The sequence below is a fragment of the Camelina sativa genome, chromosome 10 (genome assembly GCF_000633955.1).
Source record: "Camelina sativa cultivar DH55 chromosome 10, Cs, whole genome shotgun sequence".
Taxonomy (NCBI): Eukaryota; Viridiplantae; Streptophyta; class Magnoliopsida; order Brassicales; family Brassicaceae; genus Camelina; species Camelina sativa.
In genome coordinates this window covers 510487-522915 of record NC_025694.1, presented here as the reverse complement: position 1 = coordinate 522915, position 12429 = coordinate 510487, and the positions used below count along the sequence as shown (strand labels likewise).

Sequence of the window (12429 nt, the reverse complement as noted above, 5' to 3'; positions counted from 1 at the left end):
TATATATATGATATACTGCTTTAAACTTTGAAATGAGAAATATATTATAAACAATAATTTTACATGAGAAATATATTAATTTAGCCAACCAAAATATGAATATTAGTTTAGCCAACCAAAATAATTAAATAATATCAAAATTAAACAAAAAAAAAATTCTTTTGAAAGATAAATAAGTTAGTAGGAGGAATGAATTAATGTACAATTATTAGATAGGAATTACATTTGAGTTAAATGGAGTTACATGCCTTTAATTATAAATAAATATTTTAATTTTTTATAACCTAAAATAAAAGGAGTACCAAAGGGCTGAATCAAAATTCACATGATTTGGTTGTTTGTTGATATAAACTCAACATTTACACATAATATTTCAAAATAAAAAAATATTACTTTTGAAGTGACAAACTAAATTAGTTTTCTTATAAAATTATATGAATTCTTCAATCTCAATAATTTTTAAAACCCAAGGATAACTTATATTTTTTTGTTTTTTTTTTGTTTTTCACTCATCAATTTAACTTATAGTGCTATATTTCATACTAATGGTTTCATTTTTAGATAATTTAGTTAAATGGTATTTTTAAAATTATATTTTATTTTTATATTTAAGTTCCAGTTGAATATTTCATTTTTGGATCATTTTTTATTTTGATTAAACACACAAAAACCAATTGTTTAATTCTGTTCTTTTTGTTTTCAAAAATCTCAAATCATAAAAATATATATATATATATATATTATATTGATCTTTGCAGATTTATCAATTGGATCACAAAACAAAATAGCCTTTATAAATAGAGTTGATAGACTTTACAAAACAAAATAGACTTTATAAATGGATAATTATGTTGATCTTTAAATATTATATTGATCTTTAGAAATTATTAAAAATAATACATGAATATGTGAGATAACCAGAGACATAATAGATAATTAGATATAGATCATTTCAACTTCATGATCTTATTTTGTGGTGAATATTGTAAGAAAGTATGAAAATAATGACTTATAAGTTGTTAATATAAAATAGAAAATAGAGATAAACCTTTTAGAAGATTAAAAAAATTAAAATATATATATATATATAAGATATACATATCATACAAACTCTAAAACTAAACTTTTACAATAATATTTGATTTGATTTTTTATAACCCATACAACAATAACAAAAAAAATACAAAACAGAACAAAACAAAACAAAAAGAGATTTGAGAGTAGTGGAAGAAGATGAGAGAATGAAAGAGTGATAGACTAAGAGAATAATAATGAGTATTTATATGAAGAGAAATGATGAAAAATTACATTTAGAAAAATGAGAGTTACAATTATAACTTATTGTTTTGTTTTAATACAATTGATAAATACAACTTAGTGGATAAATAAAGTTAATGCATAATTTATATGGGAAATTTATATGATTTCAGTTTTATATTATATGAGTTAAATATGAAAATTAATTGTTTTTAAATTTGTGTTTTAATATTAATAATTTGTTTTGTTAAAAATGTATTGCCAAGTGACTAATAAAGAGAGAGTGAAACCTTATTTATATATATATATTTATTCGCTATTCGGGGTCATATTTAATTATGCCAACTTCCCCCTATGTATGCAATAAGATAAATGAATATTAAAAAATATAGGTCAATCGGACTCGTGTCCTTTCTTTTTCTTTTTCTTTTCGTGTAAAAAAATTGGTTCCAAAAAAAGCGAACTATTTTAACTACTTTTTTCAAGTTTAATCTACTGTGTTACTACTGATCACAATCTGTCGGTAGCTATTTTCAAAGTTGAATTTTACTACTATTAGCTCCTTAAACCTTACTTAGTACGCAAATCGGCTGGCCTACGCAGCTAAGTCCCATGATAAAATGTGCTTTCTCCAATTAATTATACTTACTTTTAATCGTTCAATTGTGGGAGTTTTGTTTAACCTAAATCAGTAAATCCTAATGATTGAGCCATCAAAAGGCAAAGTCCAACTAGCCAGACCTAAACGAGGTTATATAGGATCATAGTTTAGGCCACTCTTTTTATAAGTCTATTTTAGTTTTTGCCGCTTTTACGTACTTTTTAGTTATTTATTTATTGGCTCTTGTTTTCTCATTTCATTTCGCACACAAACAAAACAAGGAAAAAATATTTTTCATCTCATTTACTCTTTTTTAATTATTAACATATTTTTTTTGGTTTGAAAATTCCCAGCAACAATATACTATATGGGGTTTGAGTTTAACACTTCGACCAAATAAATCCAATATATGGGCTATAAGGAATGTATGGTGGGCTTTTCAATTAAAAAAAACTGTGATAAGCAGGTCCGTTAATAGCGGCTTAAGAAGTTCGGAGACCCATGACCATGAGCAAAGTTGGCACGTGTTAGACAGATAAAAAATTTCCAAAAATAGTGTGGCTGCTGGGATTCGAGCCCAGGTCTCCACGGCCACAACGTGGAATTCTTACCACTAAACTACAGCCACTTCTGTTAACTGACTTCATCAATAAGGCAATTTATATCAAGTATCTATTTATATTTACAACTCAACCTTTCGTATCTCCGTAAATCTTCTTCAGCTTAAGACGCTTCACTAATCCTGCTTAATCACTCTTTATAAATTTACTCTTACTTATTTCCCCACTAACAAAACCTTTAATGACTCTTTAATCTCCCACTAACCCAAAAACTTACTTCCCTAAGCACACTATAAATACCAAACGATCACAATCCAATCTAGTCACACAAAACCACCAAACCAAAACAACAACAATCAGATAGATAATGGCTTCAAACACAACTTTCCTCTTCTCTACCGTCACACTTGTTCTCCTCCTCTTACTAAACACCACCGTCTCCGGCAGATATCTCCCGGCGGAGTCTACCAGCATAGCGGCGAGGCTCCAAAGTGGAGGACTAATGGAATGCTGGAACGCATTATACGAGCTCAAATCGTGCACGAATGAGATTGTTCTCTTCTTCCTCAACGGCGAAACAAAACTCGGCGTTAGTTGTTGTGAAGCCGTCGACGTCATCACAACCAATTGTTGGCCGGCTATGCTCACTTCTCTCGGATTTACGTCTGAGGAGGCTAATGTCCTCCGTGGCTTTTGCCAGAATCCAAACTCCTCTCCGGCTCCTTCCCCCAAAAAAGCTTGATTGTAATTTCCATTTTAATTAATAAACGCATATATATGTTGCATATGGAGCTTCTATATAACTGAGTAAGATTATTTAAGAGTTTAACAAATCATTAAGGGTTCAGAGCTGTTTGGACTATGATCCATCTTTATATTATTGCCATCGAATCATAAAGAGTTTTCTCTTAAGAAACAGAACATGAGAAACTGAGAAGAAAACAAAGAAAGAGGGTAACTTGTCTGACAAGAAACCGATTCTCAAACAGAAAGCATAAAACGAAGGTAACTCGAGAAGACACAAACACAAGCATAATAAATACGAGATTATGAAAAAGTTGAATAGCCTGCTCAATGGTCCGTTCTTATATTCAGCTAAGTCATGGAGGGCTCAAGGAGTTAGCCACGTCGATCACGAACCTGTACTTAACATCAGACTTAGCAAGCCTCTCCATGGCAGAGTTAATCTCATCCATCTTAATCAATTCAATATCAGCCGTGATGTTGTGCTTAGCGCAGAAATCAAGCATCTCTTGTGTCTCCTTCATCCCTCCAATGTCACTTCCTCCCACCATTTTCCTTCCTGCAAAACAGTAAGTCAAGTTAACTTGTATTTCACGCAATAAGATCTTGCTGATAAGTTTTTTAAGTGGTTGGTTACCGAGAACGAGAGGGAACATTGGTAGCTCGAGAGGCTTCTCAGGTAAGCCTAAAGCGATGAGCTTTCCGTTGACTTTGAGTAAACCGAGCAACGGATACAGAGCATGTACTGCTGATACCGTGTCGATAATGTAGTCCATAGTTCCAATTGCAGCCTAAGTTGTCAAAACAAAACAAAACCAAGATAATCTCAATCTTCAAAACCTTCAGAAACTGAACCGATCGAAAACGGATTTAACCAACTTTGATTTTAACCAACATTGTATATAAAAAGAGTATATTAGCATTATAATATATTTTCGAAACTTAATTAGTGTTTTAGTACAAACAATATTTATAATTGGCAAAATAGGTGAGAGAGTGTTTCTGTGTGAGTGTGTATGTGAAATAGGAGAGTTATGTAGGACCCATTTGTGGGATTGAAAAATTGTGGTAATTATTTAAATAGTTGTTAATATAATATTTTTAAGAATTTTTCAAATACAAAAAAATCTAAATTTTTTTCTTTATAATTTGATATGTATTTTGTTTAATAATTTTTAAATATATTATATATATCTTTTGTACCGTACACATTATTAAGTGTACGGATGTTTGTACACATTATTAAGTGTCTGTACACATTATTAAGTGTACGGATGTACACCTTATTAAATGTACATATATTTGCACATCTTATTAAGTGTACAAAAATCTCTACATATTATTAAGTGTATAGATGTAATGTGTACACTTAGTAATGTATAGAAACATCTATACATTTAATAAGATGTGCATATATCTGTATATTTAATAAGGTGTACCAACATTCGTACACTTAATAATGTGTACGGATACAAATTTTGTAAAAATTTTTTTTAACATTATCAAATAAAATCTTCAAACAACATACATATCAAATTATAAAGAAAAAATATAGATTTTTATATATCTTAACTTTTTTTTTGAAAAGTCATATTAACAAAATATTTGAATAAATAGATATGATGGGTGTAATGACAAAATAAATAAAAAAAAAACTATTTTTCCCTATTTCTCTTTCACACACACACTCATTTCTCTTTCCCTCTAACAATTTTATCTCTCAAACATTTTATCTCACAAGTGGGACTTTGACTATTTCTCCAATTATGAATAGTACATGTATTATATTTCTAATTAAGTTTGGAAAATGTACTAAAATGCCAATAATCTCATATAAAAATCACTCTCTCAAATTACCTTCATTTTCTGAGGATCAGTGGTGACAAGAAACGAATCAGCACCAAGCTGAGTAATGGCTTCCTCTTCTTTCTTAGGAGAAGAACTAATCACAGTAACTTTCAAACCGAAAGCTTTAGCAATCTTAACAGCAACATGACCAAGGCCCCCAAGTCCAGCTACACCTAAATGCTTCCCTGCCTCAGTCATACCATAATACTTCATTGGACTGTACACAGTGATTCCAGCACACAGCAACGGCGCACCCGAGTCGCTCGGTAAATTCTCGGGAAACCGCAAAACAAACCGTTGATCGACCACAATGTTATCCGAATAGCCACCGTAGTTCTTGGTTCCATCGGCTCCGATCGCATTGTATGTGAAGGCCATTTGAGGACAGTAATTCTCAAGATCTTGGTCACACGATTCGCAGGATTGGCATGAGCCAGTGATCACTCCTACTCCTACACGATCTCCTTCTTTGAATTTAGTCACGTTTTTGCCAACTTTTGTAGCGATCCCAACGATCTCATGCCTGAATATTACATAAAAGGTTTTGTTATATGATGGACAAAATGTTTAATACGTACCACATATATAAATTTTGTTTGAATTCTATTTGAGATTACCCGGGAACTACAGGGTAGTACGAGTATCCCCAGTCGTTTTTGATGGTGTGTAGATCAGTGTGGCAAACTCCACAAAACAAGATCTTCACTGTCACATCATTTTCACCATTGTCTCTGCAGAGTCAAAATCACACCAAACTATATGTTACATACAGAAACAAGAACACAGAACAACATAACTTTGCAACAGATCTATCTTGGAGCAAAATTAGTCTTGTTAAACATAAATGGAAAGTAAGATGTAAGAAACAATATGATAGAACCGATAAAACAAAGAAACAGAGTACGAGGAGGATCTTGGATTTTGGTATGATTAAGAAGATATAGTGAAACAAACAAGAGATTGAAGATAAGTACGAAAACCTTCTAGAGAAGTTGAACGGAGAGAGAACGCCGGATTTGTCTCTAGCAGCCCAACCAAAGACTTTGTTAGGATGCTCTGTTTCTGGAGACTTCGCCATTGTTTTTGACTGAGTGTGAGATTGAGCTAATGATTCTCTGACTGTCTCAAGGGACTGGTGCATATATGGGCGTTTACAGATGAGAGGAGTAGCTAGAGATATTAATGACCCTTTTATTGCGTTCACCAGAAAATTGAGATGCTATATACTCCATTGCATGAAATTAAGATGCTATTTTTTCTATACTTAATTCTTTACCATTGCATGAAATTAATAAAGTTATTTAATTTCATTGTATAACATACTACATTTAATTAATTGTGGTTGATTATTTATTGTCACCTTAGGAAAAGTATCTTAAAATAAATTTCATATTCACTAAGTTGAATCTATTTTTTATATGATTTTAGGGTGAATTATATGATTTATTGAAATTATTTTCAAATCCCACCTAAAATTATTCCAACTAAAGAAATCTTCAAAAATTCTTTAAAATCATTAAAAACCAAATCTTCAAACGTTTTCAATTACAGTAAATTATAAACTAGATCTTCAAATCACTAGCTCGATAACATTAAAAATCCATGACTAAATAACATGAGATTTGTTAGTTTTCTTTATTTTACACTTTACTAAATTTAAAAGAAAATAAGAAAGAAAAAAAAATATCATAATTGACACGTGATTGAATTCACTGTCCTCTATATTCTTTTTCAATACCCGAATTAGTTACCAGTTAAAGCGCCATGTGAATTTTCTTGCAAGGCCGATTTATTTGATGAGACATAAATTAACAATAAGTCTAGAAAATATAACACTCTTAAGGGTTTGAAGCACCTAAATTAAATATGAATAAAACACTGTTAGATGTATGATTAAGATGTCCTTTTCACTTTCTCCATTTTAGGAATGTATGACTATGCAACGTTGTGGAACTCCTCCTCTACACTCACAACATCATCATCATCATCATCATCATCATCATCTTAATCGACACGTGACTGAGTTCACTGTCCTATATTATTTTTCAATACCGGAATTAGTTACCAGTTAAAGCGTCATGTGAACTTTCTTGCAAGGCCGACTTATTTGCTGCGATATAAATTAATGACTCTTATGGTTTTAAATTAAGCACGTAATATTAGAGGTATGATTAAGAAGTCCTTTTCACTTTCTCTATATTTTGGAATATATGACTATGCAACGTTGTGGAACTCCTCCTCCACACTAACATCATCATCATCAATTCACCATCATCATGGTTTTGGACGGCTGGAGTAGACTGAGTAGTAGCTCAATTCAAATAAACAATTATGGAACAAAAAAAAATCCGGTTGGACGTTGTGGATAAAAGTCAGAATTATTATTAAAGCATGGAAGTATCAATCTCGCCATATAATAGTTAATGCGTTCATCCTCGTTTCACATCACGATCAGCTTTAATCAGATAAGTTGTAGTACAGTAGTCCATTTTAAAATCATATGATATGTCGATAATACATACGAGTGCAAGTACTATCCAGCTTTGGACTTTGTTATACTACTATAAAGGTAGATAGATTTATCAATGTAGATATGTTCATTCTAAAAATTACTCCCAGCATTTCACCAAAAAAAAAACATTTGATGCTAAACAAAAGTTCTTCGTTTGGTTTCACATTTACTAAAGAACTCACTTTAACTTTGGTAGGTTGTCGGTTGTCTATGAACCGGTGGTGGTTAGACTAGTAGTGGCTGTGTTCAGATAATGATTAATGAACGCGTGTCTTAGTGTAATTGGCTGTTCCCTCCATGTATAATTGACAAGTTGGGGCTCGAGAGTTTGGTGGCCTCTTTAATTGCTGCTGCAATTAAAAGGTTTGTGCAGTTTAGTTGTTTCATTTAATGCTCAGAATCCGGATCCGTATTCCCGATCCGGATCTTACCCGCCCGTTAAATCTCTCTATCGCTCTGTCTATTAAAGGTTTGCTACAAATTTTAATAGCGTGGGCCGACACGGCCCGTGTGAATCCAAACCAAAACTTTAGAAGGTGTATTAAATAAAGGGCCCAATTAATAACGTTATGTTATGAAACGCAATCGCATAATAACAGTCGTTATTTTGGGTTGAAGGATATCTGAAGTTTTCAGTTCATATAACAAATCCAGCGTTTGCGTTTTTTCTCTCGAGGAAACGTAATCTAAACAAAAAAAAGTCGGAAACCAGCATGTTGCTACCAAGAACGAAGTTACTAGCGTTTAAAGGATGTTTCACTGTGCTGCTTCTCTTCCCACCTCCTCTGCTTTCGCTTCTGTTTCTGTTTCTTTCACAGTCACAACGTCAATCACTTTCTCTTCATGAGCGGGCTCTTCGTTCTTCGCCTTCTGATCATTAACCGAAACGTTAGTCTCAATTACTGTAGACTTTGACTCTGTTTCCGGAGGGTGTGCAACCTCCTCCAAAACTGTTTTCAGATCTTCAGTTACCGGTATGATTTCCGGTGTTATCTTCTCGTCAGAATGAGCTTCTATCTCTATTACTTGGTATTTTGTCTCTGCTACCGGAGAAGTTGTCTCTGTCGTCGCCGGAGATTTTGTCTCTTTTGTCCGAGATTTTTCCTCCGCCAAAGCTGTTTTCAGATCTTCAGCTACCGGAACATTTTCGAATGTTATCTTTTCACCATCTTTCGTTTTCTTCTCTGCCTTGTCTGATAGACATGAAATAAAGTCCGTTACACATTTTCAGGATGTTGTTAATATTGTTTTGTATAGCTCCACATATTGTGGATTCTCTACAGATTTTGTGTAACGATTTCGGCTTTATAAAGCCTTGTAAAGTTCATGTGAATACTAAGGAAATACATCAGCTTTCATGGTATCAGAGCTCCTACGGTTCTGACTCCCTTCTTCTTCTTTTCTTCTTCTTCTTCTACTCTTCTTCCCTGTTTCCTTCAGTTCTGCCATTAATGGCTGCTGCAAACAACGAACGTTGTTTTGGTGTCACTAACATCAACAATCAAATTCCTCTGATCCTTGATGAAAATGAGCACAACTATGATGCTTGGAGAGAGCTTCTCACCACTCATTGTATGGCGTTTGATGTCTCCGGACATCTCGACAGCACCGATCAGCCGGCCAATGCTAATGATCAGGCATGGCAAAAACGTGACGGTCTCGTGAAACTGTGGCTTTATGGCACGATGACTCAGCCCCTGTTTCATTCTTCCTTCCAACCTGGCGGCACTGCCCGAGATCTGTGGTTACGCGTGGAGAACCAGTTCCGCAACAACAGAGATGCCAGAGCTATTCAACTCGACAATGAGCTCCGCACAATGGAGATCGAAGATATGACAGTCCGTGAATACTGTCAGAAGATGAAGTCCACTGCTGCTCTTCTTGCGAACGTTGGTACAGCAGTAAATGAGAGAACTCTCGTGATGTACATCATTAATGGACTCAATGAGAAGTTTGATAACATCATCAACGTTATCAAACACAAAGAACCCTTTCCTTCCTTTGACTCTGCCAAATCGATGCTGGAGAGTGAAGAAACCCGCCTCAAGAAACCATTTCGTACTTCTGCTTCTCACACCGACACTTCTTCTTCTACCACAGCTCTCACTACAACCTCATCGCAGCAGCCACAATTTTTTAATCGTCACCGCAACAATCAACGTGGAAATCGCAGAGGCGGCGGAACCAGCAAACGTGGGCGAGGGCGCTTCTCTTACAACCCTTGGAACTCAGGCCCGTATTGGACACCACCACCACCACCGTTTTGGATGCCTCAGTATCAAGGCTGGCCTCTACCTCCACGACCTTCTAGTCCACCTCCGCATGCCAATCTTGTTGAGTTTCCGTGGCTAGAAGAGGCTTACACATCCGAATCTGTTGCTGATACGTCTGCTGGAAATTGGTTCCTAGACTCTGGTGCCTCTGCTCACTTAGTCACAAACCCAGGTATGCTCCACTCTAATCTTAAACATAACACCGACCAATCAGTCATTGTGGGCAACGGTTCTTCCATTCCTGTTTCCACCATCGGTTCCTCTTTCATTCCTACTAAAACCAAACCTCTTCTTCTTAATAATATTCTTGTTGCACCGGATATTGTTAAAAACTTAATCTCTGTCCGCAAATTCACCAGAGATAATTGGTGCTCTGTTGATTTTGATCCTTTTGGTTTCACTGTGAAGGATCTTCAAAGTCGGAAAAATCTTCTCCGATGTGACAGCTCCGGTGATCTTTATTCTCTTCCAGCTTCATTCAATAAAACTCAAGCTTCTTCCACAGCTCTTTTGGCTTCAACACTGCCGCTATGGCATAAGAGACTCGGCCACACCAATAACGATTCTCTTAAATCTATTTTTCAATCAAATCCTTCTCTCTATGAGAAAGGAAAATTTCCTATTTCCTGTGAACCTTGTTATTTGGGAAAATCAATAAAACTTTCGTTTGTGGCTTCTCAATATGTTGTTTCTAAACCATTTGAAACCATTCACTCTGATTTGTGGATATCGCCTGTTGCGTCCATTAGTGGTCTGCGTTATTACATTCTTTTTCTTGATCAATTCACACATTATCTTTGGGTTTATCCTCTTCGCCGAAAAAGTGAAGCTTTCTCTAAATTCCTTCATTTTTCTGCTTATGTTAATACTCAATTCAACTCCAAAATCAATAATTTTCATTGTGATAATGGTGGCGAATACAACAATTACGAGTTTCATAATTTCTTTGCTTCTAATGGCATCACTGCTCGTTTCTCATGTCCTCATACTTCTCAACAAAATGGCAAATCAGAGAGGATAATTCGAACAATCAACAATGTCATTCGAACACTCTTGTTCCAAGCTCGCTTGCCTCAAACGTTTTGGGTCGAAGCACTTCATGTTGCAGCCCATGTTCTCAATATCACTCCTTCCAAAGCCATTCATAATCAAATCCCACACACTCTTCTCTTTCAAAAATAACCATCTTATGATCATCTTCGTGTCTTCGGTTGCTTGTGCTTTCCAAATCTCAATCACTCCAATCTGTCAAAACTGTCGCCGAGAACAACCCCATGCTTGTTTCTTGGCTATCCTTCAAATCATCGAGGTTATCGCTGTATGGATCTAAAAACAAACAAAATTATCATCTCTCGTCATGTTTACTTTGATGAGGAAAAATTTCCTGCAGCTGAATCAAAACCTCCAAACGATAATTATCGTTTCCTGGAAGTCTCCGATGAGCCTTCTCCCCTGTTTCAATCGATTCTTCAGGCTCCTTTTCCCAATTCTCCACAAAGGCCCAACTCATCTCAAGCCCACTCAAAGCCCAAACGCCCAGACCCAATGTTTCGCTCCACCAATTCCATACAAACTCGCTCAAAATCGGGAATAGCCAAACCCAAACAGATCATCTCTCTCATCACCAACACAAAATCGCCTCTTCCAAAAAGTCATCTTCAAGCTCTGTGTGATCCTAACTGGAACCCTGCAATGACTGATGAACATGGTGCTATGATTAAGACTAAGACCTGGAACTTGGTACCTCGGCCTCCTAATGTTAATGTTGTGCGATCTATGTGGCTATTTAAGCACAAATATGATGCTGATGGGGTCTTGTCTAGACATAAGGCTCGCTTGGTTGCTAATGGAAAATCGCAAGAAGAGGGGATAGATTTTAATGAGACATTTAGTCCAGTCGTAAAGCCGGCGACTATCCGAATGGTGCTCAATGTTGGTGTTGCGTTAAATTGGCCAATTCATCAATTAGATGTCAAAAACGCGTTCTTACGAGGAGATCTTGAAGAAACGGTGTATATCCACCAACCTCCGGGCTTCGTTGATCAGCAATATCCATCTCATGTGTGCAAACTCAACAAAGCTATATATGGATTAAAACAAGCTCCACGTGCTTGGAATTCACGGTTCTCAAACTATCTAAAACTAATGGGCTTTGTTCAAAGCAAGGCAGATTCTTCTTTGTTTATTTTCAGGAAAGGGATACAATACACGTATCTGCTGCTGTATGTTGATGACATCCTCCTCACTGCCTCCACATCAGAACTTCTTCAGCGTGTCATTGACAAACTCAAAGCTGAATTCCCAATGACAGACATGGGTAAATTGCGACACTTCCTTGGCATTAAGGCGGATTTCAATGACAAAGGATTGTTTTTGTCTCAATCACTCTATGCTGAAGATATCATCACACGGGCTGGTATGGTGGCCTGCAAACCTATCTCAACCCCAGTTGATCTCAAATCAAAGCTCTCAATTGATGAAGGAGAACCACTTGAAGATCCAACGTATTATCGCAAACTTGCAGGTGCATTGCAATACCTCACATTGATGCGTCCTGACATCTCATATGTTGTTCATCAAGTCTGCCTATACATGCACATGCCACGACAGCCTCATCTTCACGCTCTCAAGAGA

The 12429-nt window shown here is 35.5% G+C and overlaps 2 protein-coding genes and 1 non-coding gene across 3 annotated transcripts; 1 reads left to right on the top strand and 2 right to left on the bottom strand.

Annotated features, from left to right (window-relative positions):
- TRNAH-GUG lies at positions 2415-2486 on the bottom strand. Its single transcript has one exon. It is a non-coding gene; the product is annotated as a tRNA-His (tRNA).
- LOC104719917 (egg cell-secreted protein 1.4) lies at positions 2767-3160 on the top strand. Its single transcript, XM_010437901.2, has one exon. The coding sequence runs from the start codon at positions 2786-2788 to the stop codon at positions 3158-3160; it is 375 nt and encodes a 124-aa protein (XP_010436203.1). The 5' UTR covers positions 2767-2785.
- Positions 3262-6171, bottom strand: LOC104716210 (probable cinnamyl alcohol dehydrogenase 9). The gene is made up of 5 exons (XM_010433598.1): positions 5991-6171; positions 5628-5741; positions 5020-5533; positions 3800-3953; positions 3262-3721 (listed from the first exon to the last, which is right to left on the bottom strand). The coding sequence occupies exons 1-5, from the start codon at positions 6149-6151 to the stop codon at positions 3519-3521; spliced, it is 1146 nt and encodes a 381-aa protein (XP_010431900.1). The 5' UTR covers positions 6152-6171; the 3' UTR covers positions 3262-3518.